Below are 22,830 nucleotides of genomic sequence, written 5' to 3' on the forward strand. Positions count from 1 at the left end.
CCAAGCCAGGACTGTCCATGGATTTGATTGCTCAGCTCTCATCTGGCTCGGTTGCACAAAGCAAATATTGCTTGAGGGCTTTCAACTCCCACGCTCTGCTTTATGAACTATTAATCACGCACACCCCAGGACTTTCCTGAATCCTTGCCACACTGAGCAACTGAAATTCTCTCAGGCTTTACCGAGTCCCAACTGCACAGAATTCGCTTGGTTCAGCAGCGCAACGGACTGGACCTGAGGACTTGCTTTACTGCATTAGTGCTACATTGATGGCCTGAGAAGTGCTCATTGTCACAACAGGTGTGTGTCCCATTTCACAGTCTGCTTGACAGCCACAGACAGGTTTTTGGACACTTTGACGTGGGATCCTGAATATCAGTGCATGTTGCACTTGAATGAAATATTTGATTCTGTAAGTCCTTTCTTGAGTTATAGCAATTTAAAACAGAGATGGACTCACTTTGTGTGCTTGTCATACATGATGGGCAAGAACTCATCCACAGGAAGTATCTTTTTCAATGGATCAGAGTCGATCAATTTCTTTGCTCCCTGCTGCGAAATGGCATACGCCAGAGTCCAGTATGAGTACTCAGCGACCACTAAATTCTGAACATTTGCTGAAGCCTCCTCTTGTTTGGGATTTACTTGTTTCCGACCAAGGTAGCTGGAAAATGAAAAACAATTTATTTTCTCCAATACTTAATACTTGCCCTTCCTTAAAACATTCTGAGGAAACTTTCTCCCCCATACTGAGGTTGCAGTCATAAATACATGGCTGAGGTCATCCAGAGATATGAAGAGTAAGGAAGGCCTGGCTCATACACTGTTATTGAAGTAACAGATCTGAGTCAGTTAGTTGCTGGGTGACTCATGCATAGCCTTACAAACACTGAACAGCATAACACAAATGCAGACCAAACAGCCCATCAAGTCTATACTGTTTTTTTTAAACAATCTAGCTAGTTCCACATTCCTGCTCTTTCTCTGTAGCCTTGCAAAGTTTTTTTCTTTCTATAGTTTAATCAGTTTCCTTTTGAAGGCTACTGTTGAATCTATCAGGCACAGTGTTTCGAATCCTAAGCAAACTATGACACCCCTCATGCTAAAACTTCCATTCCATTTTGCATCTAGTTAATTTGTCAATCTCCTTTATCTGGACCCTCAGGAATCGATCCTTCAACCATAGGAGAAAGTTTATCTTTATTTATTTTAGCTATTTGTGATTTTAAAAACATCTCAATCATTTACCTTTTAATTCAAAGGAGAATAATCCCAGTTTCTCCAGTCTATGTAACTATGGAGTGAACTCACGCCTGGACCCATTTTAGTAAAATTAGGAGACGGTGAGGTCTGCAGATGCTGGAGGTCAGAGTCGAGAGTGTGGTGCTGGAAACGCACAGCAGGTCAGGCAGCATCCGAGGAGCAGGAGAATCGGTGTTTCGGGCCGGAGCCCTTCATCAGGAATTCCTGATGAAGAGCTCTGGCCCGAAATACCAATTTTCCTGCTCCTTGGATGCTGCCTGACCTGCTGTGCTTTTCCAGCGCCACACTGTCAACTCATTTTAATAAATCTCTTTCCTCCATTCAGCAAATGGAGTCTTTGCAACCACGTGGTGCCTAAACTTGGGCACAATACTCTACCTGGGGTCAAATCCATATAGAACATAACTTCCTGGTTTTTGTACTTTATGGACTGAATTTTACTAGCACCTGGAAGACAGGAAGAGAGATAAGGTACAGGTGGTGGTAGATGTAGGAAGCAGCTGACACAGCTGGGACCCATGTTGTGAGAAACCTTTGGGGCTAGTGGGAAAGTCAACTCCTGGCCACTGGCAGCCATTGCTGGAACTCCCTCCCTATCTTTGCCAGTTTTCCTATCATTCCTCCTGTAGTGCTCTCCTGAAAACCTCGCTCACCTGCCCTGACATTTGCATGTATGGGTCAGTGTCAAATCTTCTTTCATAACACGTTTGGTATGCTTTCCTTTATTGGTCAGTGCATTGAGTACAGGAGTTGAGAGGTCATGTTGCGGACATTGGTTAGGCCACTTTTGGAATTGCGTGCAATTCTGGTCTCCCTCCTATAGGAAGGATGTTGTGAAACTTGAAAGGGTTCAATAAAGATTTACAAGGATGTTGCCAGGGTTGGAGGGTGTGAGCTATAGGGAGAGGATGAATAGGCTGGGGCTGTTTTCCCTGGAGCATCAGAGGCTGAGGGGTGACCTTATAGAGGTTTATAAAATCATGAGGGGCATGGATAGGATAAATAGATATGTTTTTTTTCCCCAGACTGGGGGAGTCCAGAACTAGAGGGCATAGGTTTAGGGTGAGAGGGGCAAAGATTTATAAAGGATCTAAGGGGTAATTTGTTCACGCAAAGGGTGGTGTGTGTATGGAATGAGCTGCCAGAGGAAATGGTGGAGGATGGTACAATTGCAGCATTTAAAAGACATCTGGATGGGTATATGAGTAGGAAGGGTTTGGAGGGATATGGGCCGGGTGCTGGCAAATGGGACTAGATTAAGTTGGGATATTTGGTCGGCATGGACGAGTTGGATTGAAGGATCTGTTTCCAAGTTGTACATCTCTCTGATTCTAAAACACTCCTGTCAAGTGTTTTTGGATGTATAAGTGCTTAATAAATCCAGGTTTTGTCACCCCTCTGCTGGAAAGTGACAGGATACTGACAACAGGAGTGGAACTGGCAAGAAGCCTTGCAGTCACCTACGGTGTGTACAAACCGAGCTGGACAGAGTGTATCACAGAGATGAAAGAAAAAGACAAAAGAATGGACTCCAAAGGATAGTACACTGGGCTCAGAACGTGAACACTGATTCTTTCTTCACAGCTGCTTCCAGACCCACTGAGTTTCTCCATCCCCTTCTGTTGTATATTTTGTATAAAAGGAAGTGGGAGGGGGCCAATTAAATGACACACACACATATACATGAACGACAGAAACGGATACACTGAGGAAGACAGAGGCAGACATCATCGACAAAAATGTACAATTCATTCCAAAATCACAGACATTCTGAATGGTTCACTCAGCTAATATGGGTGCAATACCTTATACACCTCATCGCATGCTCTCACCCTTAACTATCCAAAGCTGTATAAGTACCCAGGAGGGGTAAAACCTTGAAACATTCCAAGGCAATAAGGAAAATAAAACAGGAAACACCTCTCTCTGGCTGCCCCCAAATGGTACCCCGACCTGTCTCCATGAGATTGACATTAGTCCAGGTAATTGATGCTGATTTAGGTTATGGAACATTTTTATTAAATGCGGGTATCTCTACTGATTACTTACATCAGGTCCCAATTCAATCCGACATTTTCTATCTCTCTCAGCAGTCTCACCAGCTTCCTCTTGAAGTAAGCCTCAAACCTCACATCGTCCTCAAACACCACGGCCTTGCTCAGGTTTCGATCCACAACCTGTGATCAAAGTGTAACAACATTGGCCTTGAAGGACTTGCAGTGGAGATCCATCACGATGGTGCCATATCAAAGTGGGTCAAATCATGAGAACAGGTTGCAGCCTCCAGTTTTGTATGCCCTTGTTATAGAGGTTTGAAGGATTCTCTGCTGGAGCTGCTTGGGTAGTCATGCGGAATTACTGGGGAAAACTACTTCCTGTTGTACAGGAAATTCATGGGGGTATGATCTTCAAATTGAAGACCTGGACCAAACAGAAGAGAAACCATTTTTCACACAAAAATGAAACAAAAATCTAGAATCCTCTCCATCAAAAAGCTGTCATGCTGAAGTGCTTGGAGCTTATAAGACTGAGGTGCATATATTTTCATTAAATAAGGAGATTACGTTTTATCAAACAAAGGCAGATAAAGAAATTGAAGTGTGAATCAGCAAGGATCTAATTAATTGACAAAAACTAGGTCTGAGAAGCCTGTTTCTTAGCAATGAGAAGATCTCAGGGTCATTTGTAGCCTTGAATAGGTTTGTCTCAACATTAGTACTGGGGCTACAATTTAATTAAATGCTTCTGGGTTTGAGATGGGAATGATCTGTTGAGATTTCCCCTCCCGACCTTGAATCTGTGGTCATTAGTGATCTAAGTGTTCATGGGGTGCGTCAGAATTGTAAGGGAAGGCAAGATCCAACTCAAGGCATGATTTGGGGATAGTTTTGACACACACCAGAGATCAAAATAACACAAGTCAAGGCCTAGCATGGGAATGGAAACCACATCTCATGGATTGGGATCAACTAACTCAGCAGAGACTGAGGGTTGGCGATGACCTACTCAGTTCAGGGCCACTCTGCACTGCCCCAGAGCCAACACTAACACCTATTAATAGCGATCCTGAAGAACCTGGCATAAGTTGGCAAAAACTGAAGGACTCCTTGATGGACTCAGTGGGATTCTGGCATCATACCAAGTAAAATGTCACACAAAGCCAGAGTAGGCCAAACTCAATCTCTGGCCAATGCCAAGCTGGCTAACCTCAGCCTTGGGAAGTGGTGCGGACAATACAATTGGATTCAAGGCCTCAAATCTTCAGAACAATAGAAAGATCAAAGCAGAGATGTTGTCCCGGGCTACTGCACATCGTCAGAGGGATGGAGCCAGTCTTTAATGATCCCCACTCACTAAAACACACTGCTCAGGCACATATATGACAAAGTTATTTTATTATCCACCGCCAAATCCTTGCCACATGGAGCCTGGAGGAAGAATGCCTCATCTTCTGCCTTGGGACCATCCAACCACACGTCATCAACATCGATCTCACCAGTTTCCTCATCTCCCCTCCCTCAACCTTATCCCAGATCCAACCCTCTCACTCGGCACCATCCTTTTGAACTGTTCCACCTGTCCATCTTCCTTCCCACCTATCTGCTCCACCCTCCGCTCCAACCTATCACCATCAAACCCCACCTGCATCTACCCATCCTTTCCAGCTACCTTTCTCCCAGCCACATCCCGCCCCCATCTATTTATCACCCCCACCCACTCCACATTCCTGATGAAGGGCTTATGCCCGAAACGTCGATTCTCCTGCTTCTCAGATGCTGCCGGACCTGCTGTGCTTTTCCAGTGCCACACTTTTCGGAAGTTATTTTATTGAAGTAGAAAATGGATACCAGCACCAAGACAACTGCCTAACACATGACTCAGCACTTCCAGGCCAGAAGAAACCCATACATGGTCAAATCTCCATACATTATAATGTCTGCCAAAGCCACCAATAAATATACTTGGTATTATAACTTTAAGATGTAAATAATCATGACCAGCAGAACATTCCAGAGATAATATATTGCCCGATTTAATGAAGCTAACTCTTGCATGTCTCTAACTTTGGGTCATAAGACTCCAGACTGTAAACTCAGAACAAAAACACAACAATTTAAAGAAAAAAATAAAGAGAATGACAGCAAAGACACTTACCTCTTTCCAGATGGAATAGTGGCTAAGAAAGCATCCAACCTCCCCCTTGGTTAAAGTCCTGCCAGAGAATGGGTCATAATATCCTGGTAACATGTTAATTCCCATTGATTTAATGGTGCTGCTGTTCAGAGCACTGAGGAGAACAAATCAAGAACGTCAGCAAAATAGCTTATCTGCCCTCAAATAAATGAAGTATGCACAACCCCACAGAGAGTAATGGTTTAGAGGTGATTCTATCAACTTTTAGCCAGACAGAAGTTAAGGGGTTTAAACCCTATCCAGCCAGTGGCTCTGACTACACTATCTACGTTGGTAATTTATTGCTGAAACTGCTCCCTTTTGGATGCAATGCTAAGCTGACTCTCTCTGTCAGATTAAAGATCCCCGTTACCCTGTAAAGCAGAATGGCAAGTTCTCACAACGCTCTGGCCAAAACACAACCGTCAACCCCACACCAGATTAATCGATCATTCATATCACTAACATTTATGGGCTTCTTGCTGTGCGCAACATTAAGTGCCCTTGTGAAACATTACCAGCAATAACTCCTCAAAAACAAAATTGAAGATATTTGGGAGCTCCCTGAGATCACACAGGAGGCTATATAAATGCAAGCCTTTATTTTCCCAGTATGCTCATCCCCTGGTCTGCACTATGTTCATGCACCTGTCCCGGTACAGAGAAAGAGGCACTGCAGCTAGCTTTATACAACTTATGCTACCATGGCCGGGGCCTGGTGTGTACTGGAGCCAAGCTGCGTGTGAACTGGAGCCAGGGTCGGATGTGAATGGGAGCTGGGGCACGGTGTGTACTGGAGTTGGGGCACGGTGTGTACTAGAGTCGGGGCACAATGTGGACTGGAGCTGGGGCCCGGTGTGGACTGGAGGCCGAGGCACAGTACGGACTAGAGGCTGGGCCCGGTGTGGACTGGAGTCGGGGCCCAGTGCGGACTGGAATTGGGGCACGGTGCGGACTAGAGGCCGGGCCCGGTGCAGACTAGAGGCCGGGCCCGGTGCGGACTAGAGGCCGGGCCCGATGCGGACTAGAGGCTGGGCCCGGTGCAGACTAGAGGCCTGAGCATATTGCGGACTGGAGGCCAGGGCACGGTGTGGACTGGAGTTGAGGCACAGTGCGGACTGGAGGCCCGGCCTGATGCAGACTGGAGGCCGGGCCCAGTGTGGACTGGAGGCGGGCACGATGTGGACTGGAGGCGGGGCCTGAGGCGGACTGGAGGCGGGCCCGATGTGGACTGGAGGCCGGGCCTGATGCAGACTAGAGGCTGGGCCCAGTGTGGTCTGGAGGCCGGGCCCGGTGTGGACTGGAGGCGGGGCCTGATGCAGACTACAGCGAGGGCCTGGTGCGGACTGGAGGCAGGCTGAGTGCGGACTAGAGGCTGGGCCTGGTGCAGGATGGAGGCTAGGTGCCAGCATGGTCTGAGTTGGAAGACCACTGTTCTGGATTTTTATTTCTCCATTTTCTAAGATCTTGTAACTAAAGCAGCTGTACCTAGGTACCTTTGTACCTAACAGGGCACTGTAAGTGGTGACGTATAAACTTTTCACTGTACTCACTGAGAGACAATAAAGCTAGTTCGTTTATTCATTCATCTCACACTTACGTATATAGTATAGTGTGGGTACTACATTCACTTCAATGACTGCCACATTATGTGGATGACTGACTAGCTGTCTGCTCATTAACAGACTAAGCACTGACTGAATGTACTAAGAGTAAGATGGAAACTTCTTAGACGGCAGCATTTCATTGTCATAATTGTTCCCATCTATCTTAAAGATATACTGCGTTTCTGAGATCTGTGTAATAAACCAACTGCAGGCAGTCTACAGTTACTGTCTCAGCTTGCAACAGGAGATTGGTCACTTTGCTGAGCTGTAAACTGTTTGGAGAGAGGAGCATACAAACATAAGAAATCGAATACACCATTTGGCCCCTTTTAGCCTGCTCCACCATTCAGAGCAATCCTGGCTGAACTTCCACCTCAACTGCACCTTCCTGGCTCTCTCTGTATCCCTCAATTCGCTGAGGGACCAAAAATTGCTCCATGACTGCCTTTCATCTATTCAATGATGACCAAAACTAAAATCCAAAGTGGAATAACAGAGAGAAACGTTTTAGATGAGAAGATTTCGAAGTGTACCCTTGATGGTCAAAGGGGCCTCGGACCATATTAATTGGAAAAGACAGTCTGTGCTTTTCACTCACTGATGAAGCTCAATGAACAGCAGAGTTCAGGAAGACAGGAGTCTCTCCTTGTAAGTGACCCTGGAACTCACTCTTTCTTTAAACTTACAATTAGGGATGGGCAATCAATGTTGGTCCTATTCCTGATGAAGGGCTTTTGCCTGAAACATCGATTTTCCTGCTCCTCAGATGCTGCCTGAACTGCTGTGCTTTTCCAGCACCACTCTAATCTTGAATCAATGTTGGTCCGACCAGTGACCCATCCCGTGGACGCATAAAACAAAACCTTCAGCATTACAGCTGAACTCAATGGTCCCTGGGCTAGAAATTTGGTAATAATCAGTGAAGAGTTATGTTTCCAATTATCCAGTAGTGATTGAGAATTGCACGTGTGTTCCTGCATCCAGTGAGGACAGAATCTGGCAAGGTTGTGATGCTCCCCACAGTGGAAAAGCTGGCCAAGGAGCAATCACTTCTGTGCCTGGCATTTTTATCAACATTACCCCTGCATTCAGTCTGTGTCTCCTGCTAAGGCGGTGAGAGAATTGGCAGAACAAAACAAATCGAATCAAACTTCATTGCTTCATCGTGTTAACTGAAATTTACTCTCTGCACAACACATTCATTACCCATTATCTGTCTTTAGTAATATCAAATAAATGAAACAAACATATTACTTGTTGAGCCACAGAAAATTCAGCAGGCTTCTTTTAAATCCCCAACTGGCTCAGTTTTCATTTGGCAACTTGTTAAAAGTTGCAGCCACATTTTCCCAATTAACTGCAGATTTCATTCATTACCATCCTCAGCGTGGGCACAGTGGGATCACAGATACATTCAGCCCACGCCAAACCCTTGGTTTTATATTTTATCTGGGCACTTGATTAAGGACCAAGTAGATTAAAAGGGTTAGTGCTGGGCAGGGTGTAGAGGACATCAAGCGAGAGATTCAGCAGAGATTCAGGGGGTGAAATAAAACCAGAGAATGATGGAGAAACTCAGCAGGTCTGGCAACGTCTGTGGGGAGAGAAATAGCTTCCAGTACAATAGGATTCTTCTTAGAAATGTCTTCACCCAGAGAGTTGGGAGCTGGTGGAATCCCCTGCCAAAGAAAGCAACTGAGGCCAAAACATTGCTTGTTTTCAAGAAGGCGTTAAGATAGAATTCTTAGGGCTAAAGGGATGAAAGGGTATGTGGAGGAAGCAGGCACAGGGGACTGAGTTGGTAGATCAGCCACAATCATATTGAATGGTGGAGCGGTTAAAACAGCCCAATGGCCTGATCCTGCTTCTATTGTCTATGTTTAACTCTGTAGGGAAAAGAGTTAGTTTTACTTCAACTTCTAACCAGAAGAGGCATTTCTTCTTGATATTCTGCTTATTTTCTTGTGCCCTTCGTCTATGCCTGGAAGATGTTTTGAAAACCCAAAGTGTCCTTGCCCAAAGCCTATGCCCAACTGTGTAGCCAAAGCAGAAACTATCCTTGAAGTTTTTACACTCTCAGAGGGGGGGGGGGTCCGATGGCTAGAGTGTGCATCAGACTAAGACCTGCAGCACGGGAATCAATTCCCGTCCCAGCTGAGGTAGACCCCAGGTCTGAATCTACACACTAACAGAGATCACAGCACTTCACTGGGAATAATCACCAAGGGTCTAGCTTCAAGGAGGTGAGTCTCCAGGCTACTGGACCTAAATAATGACTCAACAGAGATCCAAAAATCAAACCTTGCTCCATCAGGGCCTGCATAAATCAATCACACATGAAGGAACTCGCATCCATACCTCAGGCTCAGGTTGAACTCTACGCAGGTGAGGGACTTAAAATTAGGCGCATTATATCCCTTAGACAGTGATTTACATTTGTGCATTTACACTGTTGAAATGTGGGAAAACGCAGCTCACAGGAAGATCTCATAAAATAGCAGTAAGATAAATGAGTAGCTATAGTGATATGAACGAGGGCCAAGCGGATGTCATTGACTAAGAGGTCCTGGCTGACAGGAGATTCAGAGAATCCCCTCACTCTAGGGACTGGCTCTGTGCACATGTAAATAAAGGGTGACTTGGTGACGGGATTCCAGCCTCTGTGCAGTTATTTCAGTAGAAAATCTTTATTTTCTGATTGTATAAGTTTGGAGGAAACTTTAGACGGGGCACTGAAAACTCTCTGCTAGTCAGTGAATAACACTCCATGATTTAAATCTTCCTCCGAATCCCCACAGCACGCAGATTGCGACCTTGGAATATTACCCTTCTCTCTATTCTCAGTGGGTAACATTGGCAAGGCCAGAGTGTGTTGCCCCCGTCTTGAGTTGCCTTTGAACTGACTGGCTCTCTAGCCCATTTCAGAGGGTAGTGAAGAGTCAGCCACATTGCTGTGGGTCTGGAGTCACGTGTAGCCCAGACCAGGTGAGGATTGCTGATTTCCTTCCCTCAAGGAGACTCATGGACCAGATAGTTTTGTATGACGATCAATATATGGTCACCGTTAGACTGGCTTTTAACTCCAGATTTTACTGAATACAAAATGTCACAAAGTGCCAATATTGGGATTTGAGTCTATGCCCACAGACCATGAACCTGGGCTCTAGATTACTAGGCCACTGACATTCCATCACCTCCTCCATGTAATCCACTTGTACACTGTCTATTGATTTGCTGAGTTGATAATCAATACTCTTATGTCCCCAATAAAGCCAACTGACCTCCCATCCACAGCATCTACTACTTTGCAGTCAATCTCCTGTTCATACAATGCCTGAAGCATTCTCGTCCGTCTTTCTGGCCGTCGTTTGAGGTTTATGAGGAAAACCTGCAAAAAATAGGAAACAAAAAAATGTGAGCTTTCTTTATGCATTGCACGGGCTAAAACCTTACAAAGCTACAGCCCCACACGGCCCACCTTTTACAGATAGGTTTCCACAAAAGGAAATTCAGATTTTCTAAATGTCTTACCTCCAAATGGAGCAGCAGGAGGCAGCTCCAACAAGGAACAATTTCAAACTTTAATCGGAAATAGTTGGAAAGAAGGGTGAAACGAAAAGGCCAAGAGAAAGAAAGAGGAGAAACAGAGCCAGAGATTGTCTGGATTATATTTTCCGGTTACTGTCCAATAATTGTATTTCTCTGATGTATTAGTATAATATTAATGATTTATTTCAGCACTTAATGAATCCATTGGTCCAGGGAGAAATGATTTCTGGGCAGTAAGACCTTAAGACAATAAGAAATAAGAACAGGAGGAGGCCATTCTGCCCCTTGAACCTGCTCCGCCATTCTAAAGGTTAACCTGAACTTGGAAAGAACACCCTCATAGCAGCACCCTCCATGTCTGAAGGTTGTCAACAACGCCATGTAATCACAGAGTGGGCAAGAAGGAGAAGCTTCATCCAAGAACTAACATGGCCAGTGCAAGAACTGAACGTACACTATTGGCACCAATAAGCGTGACACTCCTAATCATTGCAGCTAACTGGTTCAACGTTCATGGGAACACAGAGGCTACAGCAAGGAAATGGAACATGTAACATAATCAGTCAATGTTGGTCAACCAGTCAACATTGCCAGTGAATGGGAAACATCCATGGTTGCACTCACATGTTGTCTACATGCCCCAAAAATGCTTCACTAACAGAGAGACTGACATGATTAGATTCCCTACAATATGGAAACAGGCCCTTCGGCCCAACAAGTCCACACTGATGCTCTGAAGAGTAACCCACCCAGACCCATTCCCCTACCCTATATATACCACTGACTAATGCGCCTAACACTATGGGCAATTTAGCATGGCCAATTCACCTGACCTGCACATCTTTGGATTGTGGGAGGAAACTGGAGCACCCAGAAGAAACCCACGCAGACACAGGGAGAATGTGCAAACTCCACACATCCCTGATGAAGGGCTTTTGCCCGAAACGTCGATTTTCCTGCTCCTCGGTATGCTGCCTGAACTGCTGTGCTTTTCCAGCACCACTCTAATCCAGAATCTGGTTTCCAGCATCTGCAGTCCTTGTTTTTACCACACGGACAGTCGCTCGAGGCTGGAATCGAACCCAAGTCCCTGGTGCTGAGAGGCAGCAGTGCTAACCACTGAGCCACATGGAGCAGCAAGATGGAATGAATAATCAAGGAAGTGGCAAAAAGCACAACCAAAGGGGATTTCCAAGAAGACTTTTTGAGAGTGGGCTGGTGGGAGGTGGCATTGAGAGACAGTGGTTAAGAAAGAGATTCCAATCCCACCAACCCAAGAGGGAAACACCAGGGGGAGGAACAGTAGGCAGGATAAGCAGGTAAGTAAAATAAAAGCAAAATACTGTGGATGCTAGACATCTAAACCAAAAATGCTTCAGAACAACCAAAGAAGAGTCACATTAGACTTGAAATGTTAACTCCATTTCCCTCCACAGATCCTACCAGACCTGCAGAGTTTCCCCAGTACTTTCTGTTTGTTTAAGTGTGCTGCATCTAATTCCAAACATGGAGAGACCCCATCGTATCTGGATGGTACTTACTTCATCAAATATCATTTTATCCGGATACTTTGGTGGGAGATAGGTGAAGCGCGATGGGTACATTGGAGGTCCATCAACTGCAAGAGGAAAGAAAAGACCTGGCTGATATCACAGACATGTCAACAAGTTAAAGTGCCTTTGCAAAGTGAATGGATAACCTGGGTTCAGATAAACCTGATCATATGTTTGGAATATCGATTTTTTAAACATTATTTTCTCAATGATCAGAGGTAAGTGAAGAGTACTTGGACGACTTGGGTGCACTTGGATTAATTTTAACAGTTCCCAATGGACAGGAAACAGGGATCCGTGTGAGCCAATGAGAAGTTTAAAGTACAGGAATTAATGTTAAAAAGAGATATAAAGTCAAACTTCTTTGCCCTATTTTCATCGGGACTGGGCTGCATCAAACTAAACTTAGAAAGGGAACAACAATTTATATAGCATGAAAAGGGGACTGATTGATTGGACTATGGTTGACATTGGAAATACAGCAGGGACTGTTAACCATCAATCTTAGCTGATTGATTCAGATCAAGTCACACGACACCAGGTTACAGTCCAACAGGTTTATTTGAAATCACAAGCTTTTGGAGCATTGTCCCTTCATCAGGTGAAGTGCTGACAAAGGAGCAGCGCTCCAAAAGCTTGTGATTTCAGATAAACCTGTTTGACTATAACCTGACGTCGTGTGACTTCTGACTTTGACCACCCCAGTCCAATACTGGCACCTCCACGTAAAAACTCAGACCACGCAGGTAGACTCTCTGATTGGTCAGGGCATTGTCAAAGATAATGCAGCTGAGATTGGCTGCGTTTGCAAAGGTGCAAAGTAGAAAAAACACCTCTTACCTACAAAGAACAGGGCCCCGTGTGAATAGTTATGTACTCTTTGCCAAAGATTTACTTCAACTTTCCATAAGTACAAAATATACCATTATATAATCTATCAGGTGGATACTGTCTATCCAATCTCTACTAGTTGCATTGAATAATCTGCATTAATTGCTATAGAATATGGTCAAGTGTATATATTGATGCATTATAATTCTCATTAAAAAATGCACACAATGCTTATATTTACTAATATCTATTGAGTGTTTTTATAATACTCTTTGAATAAGATCATATTACTTAAAATTCAACAATATATTGTGAACATCGGAAATTGTTCTCTTACACTGTGTATAAGGAGATAAATAGTACATTATTTAGTAATTTAATGGAATTGTTCTCCTATATTCTATGTAAGGAGATAATCAGTACATTATTTAGTAATTTGATGGAATTATTAAAGTCAGATTCCCATCTGCTGGTCCAAAGGAGAGTCATGTTAGACTTAAAATGTTAACTCTGTTTCTCTACTCATACATTCTGCCAGAACTGCTGAGTTTCTCCAGTATTCTCTGTGTATTATTTTAGTTCTCCAGCATCTGCAGTACTTGGCTTTTACCTGTCTGCAGATTGTTCTAGCTCTCTGTTATTTTCTGTACATGTGAAGTTGGTGCATATTGTTTCTAGATTAGTCATCCATGTGTCACTCAGCTCCCCAAAGAAACTGATCAACCTCTAAACTTGCTCTGGTAGATTGTCTTCCACAGGTCTCCATTGAAGAGTTTGTGATTCCTTCCCAAAAGAACGTAGCTTGTGAAGGGCTCAGTTATTGACACTGGATGAGATTTATGCCAGGATCTAGTTTCTCAGTTGCTATGTAGCTCAATGGGCCTAAGTGATCCCACGAAGCCTGACTGTAAGGCAAGAAGAGCCCTCATCTCATCTGACATTCGTACGAAGAGCATTGAGACATTTTGCTCTGATTGAGGTGGCTTACAAACACAACTTAAGAACATAAGGAACAGGAACAGAAGGCCATCTGCTCCATCGAGCCTGCTCCACCATTCAATAAAATCCATTTGTGGACTCGGCTCCACTTACCCACCCACTCACCATAACCCTTAATTCCTTTACTGTTCTAACATCGACCTTTGCCTTAAAAACATTCAATGAGGGAGCGTCAACTGCTTCACTGGGCAGGGAATTGCACAGATTCACAACCCTTTGGGTGAAGAAGTTCCTCCTCAACTCCGTCCTAAATCTGCTCCCCGTTATTTGGAGGCTATGCCTTCGAGTTCTAGTTTCATCTGTCAGTGGAAAGAACTCCTTTGTTTTTATCTTATTTATTCCCTTCATAATTTTACATGTTTCTATAAGGTCCACAACCCCAATCCACATTCTTCTAAAGTCCAATGAACATAATCCCAGTCTATTCAGTCTCCCCTCAACTCTGGGATCAAGCTAGTGAATCTCCTCTGCACCCCCTCCAGTGCCAGTACACCCTTTCTCAAGTAAGGGGACCAAAACTGCACGCAGTACTCCAGGTGTGACCTCTCCAGTACCCTATACAACTGCAACATAACCTCCTTGTTTTTAAACTCCGTCCCTCTAGCAATGGAGGACAATATTCCATTTGCCTTCTTAATTAGCTGCTGCACGTGCAACCAACTTTTTGTGATTCATGCAGAAGGACATCCAGCTCCCTGTGTACATCAGTTTCCTGTAATCTTTCACCATTCATATAATATTCCATTTTGCTGTTATTCCTACCTCACATTTACCAACATTGTACTCCATCTGCCAAACCCTTGCTCATTCGCTTAATCCATCAACATCCCTCTGCAGACGTTCGTGTCCTCTGCACACTTTGCTCTACCAGTCATCCTAGTGTCATCTGCAAACTTTGACATAATACACTTGGTCTCCAATTCTATGTAAATTGTAAACAGTTGTGGTCCCAACAAATTGCTACTGTGGCTCATATCAGTGAAGATTATAGTGTAATGGTTCTGTGACTCAACCAGCCATCCAGACGGTCAGACTAATGGTCTGCAGGTATGAGTTGAAATCCCATCTTATCAGCTGGAAAGCCAACATTCGAATAATTACTAAATCTAAAATGTTAGTCTCATGAATACAAATCATGAAACAACTGGACTGTTGTGGCATCACATCTGCTTCACTGATCTCCTGCAGGGAGGGAGAAGTCTTCTGGTCTAGACAATGCACAGCCTCATGACTGACTTTTAGCTGCCCTTTGAAATGGCCCAAACAGCCACACAGTCATGTCAGACCACGAATCCACATAGACAATAGCAACTCAAGAAGATCCAATGCCACCTTCTAGGTGGGCACTGGGGCTGGCCAATAAATACTGACCCAGCCAACAATACCTACATCCCAAGAACATTCAATCAACTTCTCACTTTGTGCTATCTCTAAGCTTACTGACAAGGTCTCTTTCATAGAATTATACAGCACGGAAACAGACCCTTAGGTCCAACTCATCCACACCGACCTGACCTAGCCCCATTTGACAGCATTTGGCCCATATCCCTCGAAACCCTTCCTATTGATATACTCATCCCACGTCTTTTAAATGTCGCAATTGTACCAGTCTCCACCACTTCCTCTGGTAGTTCATTCCATACATGCACCACCCTCCACAACCATTAATTTGTTATAACACAACCATTAATTTGTTAATCAACAAATGTGTTGAAAAAATAATTGACCAATGACACTGCAATTTTCAGATTACTCTTTGCCTGGTTTTATAAGAAGTCTTCACACAACCTGATATATTTTTAAGTGTACAATCTATAATATATTGTACATCGTTGTCTGGTTTGTTGCACCTTTCATTAGAAAGCATTTAGTTTATTGACAACATTTGTGGCCAATATTAATCATCCTAGCTTGGGCCCCTTAAGACGGACATTTAACTCAGACAAGTCGAGATTTTAATTTGACAGTCCTAATTCAGGATTCCCGCGTATATATATATGGATATAGTCACTTGTATCAACACAGAGGCCCCTGGGTCAACTCCCACAGAACCAGCTGGAGAGAGAAGCCAGCAACCCTGAATGATGTGTCTTTAAGGTGGCATACCAGGAGGTGAAGTTGGCACAGACCTGGTTCACCTTTGCTGAAGAAAGTGGTGAGTTGCTCAAAAGAGAAATGAAAAAGGAGAAATGATGAGATACAAGTTCTCTTTGAGAGGAGGTGGGCTGTCAGGAACACATCGCTGTATTTAGAGGCTGGGACGATCACGAGCTTTTCCCATCGTGTGTGTGTGTTTCTTTTCCCTAGGCATGTTTCGGGACAGTGAGCTTCAGCATTGTCTTCACCATATTCTCCCAGACTCCAATCCTCTTTAGGGTGGCACGGTGGCTCAGTGGTTTGCACTACTGCCTCACAGCGCCAGGGTCCCAGGTTCAATTCCAGCCTCGGGCGACTGTGTGGAGTTTGCACATTCTCCCCAAGTCTGCGGTGGGTTTCCTCCGGGTGCTCCGGTTTCCTCCCACAGTCCAAAGATGTGCAGGTCAGGTGAATTGGCCATGCTAAATTGCCCATAGTACTGGATGCATTAGTCAGAGGGTAATGGGTCTGGGTTACTCTTCAGAGGGTTGGTCTGGACTTGTTGGGCCGAAGGGCCTGTTTCCACATTGTAGGTAATCTAATCTCTCCTTATCACCTGTCCTATAACAGTTACTGGCTGACAGCCACATTCATGTACTTAGAGACATACAAACTGCAGATGCTGGAATCCAAAGTAGACATAACAGGAGGCTGGAAGAACACAGCAAGCCAGGCAGCATCAGGAGATGGAGAAGTCAATGTTTTTGGATATAACCTTTCTTCAGGACTGGATGTGGGGGTATGGGAATCTATAGATAAAGGGGAGTGGAGAGTGTGGTGAGATAGTGAGAGGTGAGCACAGGTAGTGGGTACGAACTGGTTAGATTCACAGCCTCCTCACTAAGTCAGAGTCACTGAGACCATAAGAAATAGGAAGAGAAGGAGATCGTTCGGCCCCTCAACCCTACTCCACTATTTAATAGGATCATGGTGGATCCGACTTTCCTCACAGCCACTTTCCCCGTAACCATCGATTCCCCGACTGATCAAGAATCTGGATATCTCAGCCTTAAACATACACAAGGACTCTGCCCCCACAGCTCTCTGTGGCAAAGAGTTCCAAAGGCTCACAACCCTCAGAAGAAATTCCTCCTTATCTCAGCCTTAAATTAGCACTCCTTAATTCTGAGATTATTGTACAAGATATCAGACAAAGGAGGAAACCATCAAGAGATCCACCCAATCTCCAGCTGACTGTGTAACCACTGAAGTGTAATCAGGAATCTTACCAATACACATCAACATGAAATGCTAAAATCACAAAAGTATCTTGTCATAAGTAGTTACTGCAAGAATCGTTTTTGCCTGGTCTGAAGAGAGGCATTCTGGATTCGAAAGGTGAACATTGTTTCCCTGTCCACAGATGCTGCCAGACCCGAGTTCCTCCAGCATGCTCCGCATTTATTTCAGATACACACTACCTCACTTTTCTTTAGTTTGGAGTTGGTTTTCTTACAGAGAGAGAGAGAGAGAGAGAGATATGTCTTTGCCCAAGAAACACAAACCCAACCAAAACAGCGTATTACTGACAGGTTACAGTGCAGTGCGAGGGAGACTATCTATTCAGCTTTGTTCCTCTTCCACCTAAATATCTCGCTTCTTCCTCTGAAGGTGCTGACTCAAGCTCAGGTCTGTCACTCCTCTGCTACCTTGCACCTTGCTGCTTTGAGATAGGGTACTTAAAAGCCACGCCACAGTGAGTTGGGTCGATGTAACATCTCATTCTCCAGCAGACGTACTGAACATTAGGTGAATATACACTGGATGCTCCACCTTCCACCGCACACTCCCTTTCCTCCTCCAGGTCTTCTTACAGCAGCCTGTGGGTGACAGAAACTCATTCGGATTTTTGAATGAGTGAAGCTGGGGACAGAGCCAGCTAAGTGTATGACCCTCTCATCCTCTTGCCTCATTCACCTGCTCAAAAGTAACAGCAGCATCATTCCAATGCATTAAGAATTAGATTCCCTACAGTGTGGAAACAGGCCCTTCGGCCCAACAAGTCCAACACGACCCTCCGAAGACTATCCCACCCAGACCCATTCCCCCACATTTACCCCTGACTCATGCACCTAACCTTTACATCCTTGAACACTTTGGACAATTTAGCATAGCTTTGTCTTTATCCTATCCGTGCCCCTCACTAATTTGTAAACCTCTATAAGGTCACCCCTCAGCCTCCGATACTCCAGGGTAAACAGCCCCAGCCTGTTCAGCCTCTCCCTGTAGCTCAAATCCTCCAACCCTGGCAACATTCTTGTAAATCTTTTCTGAACCCTTTCAAGTTTCACAACATCTTTCCGATAGGAAGGAGACCAGAATCGCACGCAATATTCCAACAGTGGCCTAACCAATGTCCTGTACAGCCGCAACATGATCTCCCAACTCCTGTACTCAATACACTGACCAATAAAAGAAAGCATACCAAACGCCTTCTTCACTATCCAACTCCCTGTGACTCCACTTTCAAGGAGCTATGAACCTGCACTCCAAGGTCTCTTTGTTCAGCAACACTCCCGAGGACCTTACCATTAAGTGTACAAGTCCTGCTAAGATTTGCTTTTCCAAAATGCAGCACCTCACATTTATCTAAATTTCTTGATCAAATGGTCACTTCTCAGCCCATTGGCCCATCTAATCAAGATCCTGTTATAATGTGAGTTAACCTTCTTCGCTGTCCACTACCCCTCCAATTTTAGTGTCATCTGCAAACTTACTAACTATACCTCTTATGCTCACATCCAAATCATTTATATAAATGACAAAAATTAGTGGACCCAGCACCGATCCTTGTGGCACTCCACTGGTCACAGGCCTCCAGTCTGAAAAACAACCCTCCACCACCACCCTCTGTCTTCTACCTCTGAGCCAGTTCTGTTATCTAAATGGCTAGTTCGCCCTGTATTCCATGAGATCTAACCTTGCTAACCAGTCTCCCATGGGGAACTTTGTCAAATGTCTTACTTAAGTCCATATAGATCACATCTACTGCTCTGCCCTCATTAATCTTCTTTGTTACTTCTTCAAAAAACTTAATCAAGATTGTGAGACATGATTTCCCATGCACAAAGCCATGTTGACTATCCCAAATCAGTCCTTGCCTTTCGAAATACACATACATCCTGTCCCTCAGATTCCCTCCAACAACTTGCCCACCACTGATGTCAGGCTCACTGGTCTATAGTTCCCTGGCTTTCCCTTACCATCCTTCTTAAACAGTGGCACCACGTTAGCCAACTTCCAGTCTTCTGGCACATCACCTGTGACTATTGATGATACAAATATCTCAGCAAGGGGCCCAGCGATCACTTCGCTAGCTTCCCACAGAGTTCTAGGGTACACCTGATCAGGTCCTGGGGATTTATCTAGTTTTATGCATTTCAAGACATCCAGTACTTCCTCCTCTGTAATCTGGACATTTTTCAAGATGTCACCATCTACTGCCCTACGTTCTATATCTTCCATGTTCTTCTCTACAGTAAACATTGATACAAAATACTTGTTTATTATCTCCCCCATCTCCTGCAAGTCCACACAAAGGCTGCCTTGCTGATCTTTGAGGGACCCTATTCTCTCCCTAGTTACCCTTTTGTCCTTAACATATTTGTAAAAACCCTTTGGATTATCCTTAACTCTATTTGCCAATGCTATCTCATGTTCCCTTTTTGCCCTCCTGATTTCCTCTTAAGTATACTCCTACTGCCTTTATACTCTCCTCAGGATTCACTGAATCTATCCTGTCTATACCTGATATATGCTTCCTTCTTTTTCTTAACTAAACCCTCAATTTCTTTAGTTATCCAGCATTCCCTATACGTATCAGCCTTCCCTTTCACCCTGACAGGAATATACTTTCTCTGGACTCTCATATATCTTATTTCTGAAGGCTTCCCATTTTCCAGCCGTCCCTTTAGCTGTGAACATCTGCCCCCCCCCCACCAATCAGCTTTTGAAAGTTCTTACCTAATACCATCAACATTAGCCTTTCTCCAATTTAGAACTTCAACTTTTAGATCTGGTCTGTTCTTTCCCATCACTATTTTAAAATGAATAGAATTATGGTCGCTGGCCCCAAAGTGCTCCCCCACTGACACCTCAGTCACCTGCACTGCCTTATTTCCCTGGAGTGGGTCATGTTTTGCACCTTCTCTAGTGGATATATCCACATACTGAATCAGAACATTTTTTTGTACACACTTAACAAATTCTTCTCCATCTAAACCCTCAACACTATGGCAGTCCCAGTCGATGTTTGGAAAGTTAAAATCCCCTACCATAACCACCGTATTATTCTTACAGATAGCTGAAATCTCCTTACAAGTTTGTTTCTCAATTTCCCTCTGACTATTAGGGGTCTATAATATAATCCCAATAAGGTGATCATCCCTTCCTTATTTTTCAGTTCCACCCAGATAACTTCCCTGGATGTATTTCCAGGAATATCAATCCTCAGCACAGCTGTAATGTTATCCCTTATCAAAAATGCCACTCCCCCTCCTCTCTTGCCTCCCTTTCATTCCTTCCTGTAGCATTTGTATCCTGGAACATTAAGCTGCCAGTCCTGCCCATCCACGAGCCATGTTTCTGTCATTGCTATGATATCCCAGTCCCATGTTCCCAACCATGCCCTGAGTTCATCTGCCTTCCCTGTTTTTCCCTTGCATTGAAATAAATGCAGTTTGATTTATCAGCCCGACTTTGTTCTCAGCTTTATCCCTGACTGTTTGACTTGCTTCTGTTCTCAACTATACCAGTCTCAGATTGATCTCTTTCCTCACTATCTCCCTGAGCTCCCCGCCCCCACCTTCCAAGCAGCTCTAGCAAATCTCCTTGTCAGTATATTAGTCCCCTTCCAATTTAGGTGCAATCCGTCCTTCTTGTACAGGTCACTTCTGCCTCAGAAGAGATTCCAATGATCCAAAAATGTGAATCCTTCTCCCATAGACCAGCTCCTCAACCACGCATTCATCTGCTCTATCCTCCTAATCCTGCTCTCACTAGCTCATAGCACCGGGAGTAATCCAGATATTACCACTCTCGAGGATCTCCTTGATAAATTCCTGCCTAACTCTCTGTAATCTCCCTTCAGAATCTCAACCTTTTCCCTTCTTATGTCGTTGGTTCCAATGAGTACAATGACCTCCTGCTGGTCCCTCTCCCCTTTGAGACCATTCTGCACTCTCTCTCAGATGTCCTTGATCCTGGCACCAGGGGGCCAACAAACCATTCTGATTTTGCACTGCTGGCCACAGAAAGATCTGTCTAGAGAGTGTCCTGACACAACTGATCTCTTGGAACCCGACGTACCCCTCATTGCATTAGAGCCAGTCTCAATACCAGAAACTTGGCTGTTCGTGCGACATTCCCCCAAGAATCCAAAACCCCCTACATTTTACAAAACAGAATACTTGTTTGAAATGGGGATAGCCACAGAAGACTCCTGCACTACCTACCTCTCTTACCTTTCCGGGAGTTAACCCATATATGTGACTGTATCTGCAACTTTCCTCTCTTCCTATAACTGCCATCCATTACACCCCCTTGCTCTTGTAAATTCCCCATTGCCCTTAACTGTCTCTCCAATCAATCCATTCGATCTAATAGGACTCGCAACCATTGGCATTTATTGCAGATGTAATCCTCAGTAACAGGTAAACTTTCCCTAAACTCCCACATCTGACAAGAAGAGCATAGCACTCTACTAAAGGACATTATTGCTCCTTCCAATCTGCACACCCAGAAATTAGCACTGTCTTATTCCCCGACAAAACACTGCTCCAGGCTAACATAATACTTATGGCTTATATTTTTAAGTTTAATCAAGAGACATATCTCAATAAAACACAAAGAACCCACTCTGCTCACTACTGCAGACTTTCTGCAAGACCATGTTTAAAATATTCACTTATCTGTTTCTGTGCTATGACCTCTCCCAAACAGGTTCCTTTAAGGTGAGTTGTGAATGACTCTTGCTTGTTAAAATTGTAAATTTAATTTGTGTTCCTGACTAATTATTGGTGACTGTATTAAATGTAATTAAATATTGAAAGGACCTTTAAAATTTAAAGGAAGTTGTCATTTCTTTTGCACTTTATTTCTGCGATCTGAGAGATTCGTTCATTAAAATAGACTCATTTATTTATATTTGTCAATATTCATAAGCGTATTTATCAGACATATTCACTGGTAACGCTTATCAGCTTTGGTGTCAGCCAATGCAGCCTCAAAATAATCAGTAACAGAAGCACGGAAGTGAAGTGAGCAGGAACCCTTCGACACTCGGAGTGGTTCCGGGATGGAATATACTGCCCGACAGCGTGTTGAAAGGAGGTTCAATCAAGGCACTCAGGAGGGAATTAGATTGTTATCAGAAAACGAACAAGGTGCAGGGTGATGGAGAGAATGAGACCAGGGTGAAATGTTCATTTGGAAAGCCAGCACAGACAATGAGCGGAGTAGCTTTCTCCTGCACTGAAACAACTCTATGATGTGAATCAAAGCTTCCAATACTGCTTCAAACACATTTAGACATATTTTTTGCAAAGAAGGCAGTGATAGGCATTCCTTCCATCCTAGCACGTTGCCAACAGCAGCAGGGAGAGCAAGTGGCGATTTTGGAAATTACACCACCATCGAGTGAAGATGACACGAGTGAGGGGGGGCAGGGAACATTCTCCCTCTCTCTCTGTTTCCCTCTGTCTCCTGGCTCTTGCTATGGT

The 22,830-nt window shown here is 44.2% G+C and overlaps 1 protein-coding gene across 2 annotated transcripts in view; it reads right to left on the minus strand.

Annotated features, from left to right (window-relative positions):
• The window catches only part of cercam (cerebral endothelial cell adhesion molecule), a 119,757-nt gene that overhangs the window by 35,280 nt on the left and 61,647 nt on the right, over window positions 1-22,830 (minus strand). For both annotated transcript variants that reach the window (XM_043720436.1, XM_043720437.1), the window contains exons 7-11: window positions 12,134-12,210; window positions 10,325-10,431; window positions 5,419-5,551; window positions 3,313-3,440; window positions 461-664 (exon numbers count right to left, since the gene is read on the minus strand). In XM_043720436.1, coding sequence (XP_043576371.1) covers window positions 461-664; window positions 3,313-3,440; window positions 5,419-5,551; window positions 10,325-10,431; window positions 12,134-12,210 — 649 coding nt within the window. The remainder of the gene's footprint in view (window positions 1-460; window positions 665-3,312; window positions 3,441-5,418; window positions 5,552-10,324; window positions 10,432-12,133; window positions 12,211-22,830) is intronic.

Source organism: Chiloscyllium plagiosum, chromosome 30, assembly GCF_004010195.1.
Source record: "Chiloscyllium plagiosum isolate BGI_BamShark_2017 chromosome 30, ASM401019v2, whole genome shotgun sequence".
NCBI classification, from domain to species: domain Eukaryota; kingdom Metazoa; phylum Chordata; class Chondrichthyes; order Orectolobiformes; family Hemiscylliidae; genus Chiloscyllium; species Chiloscyllium plagiosum.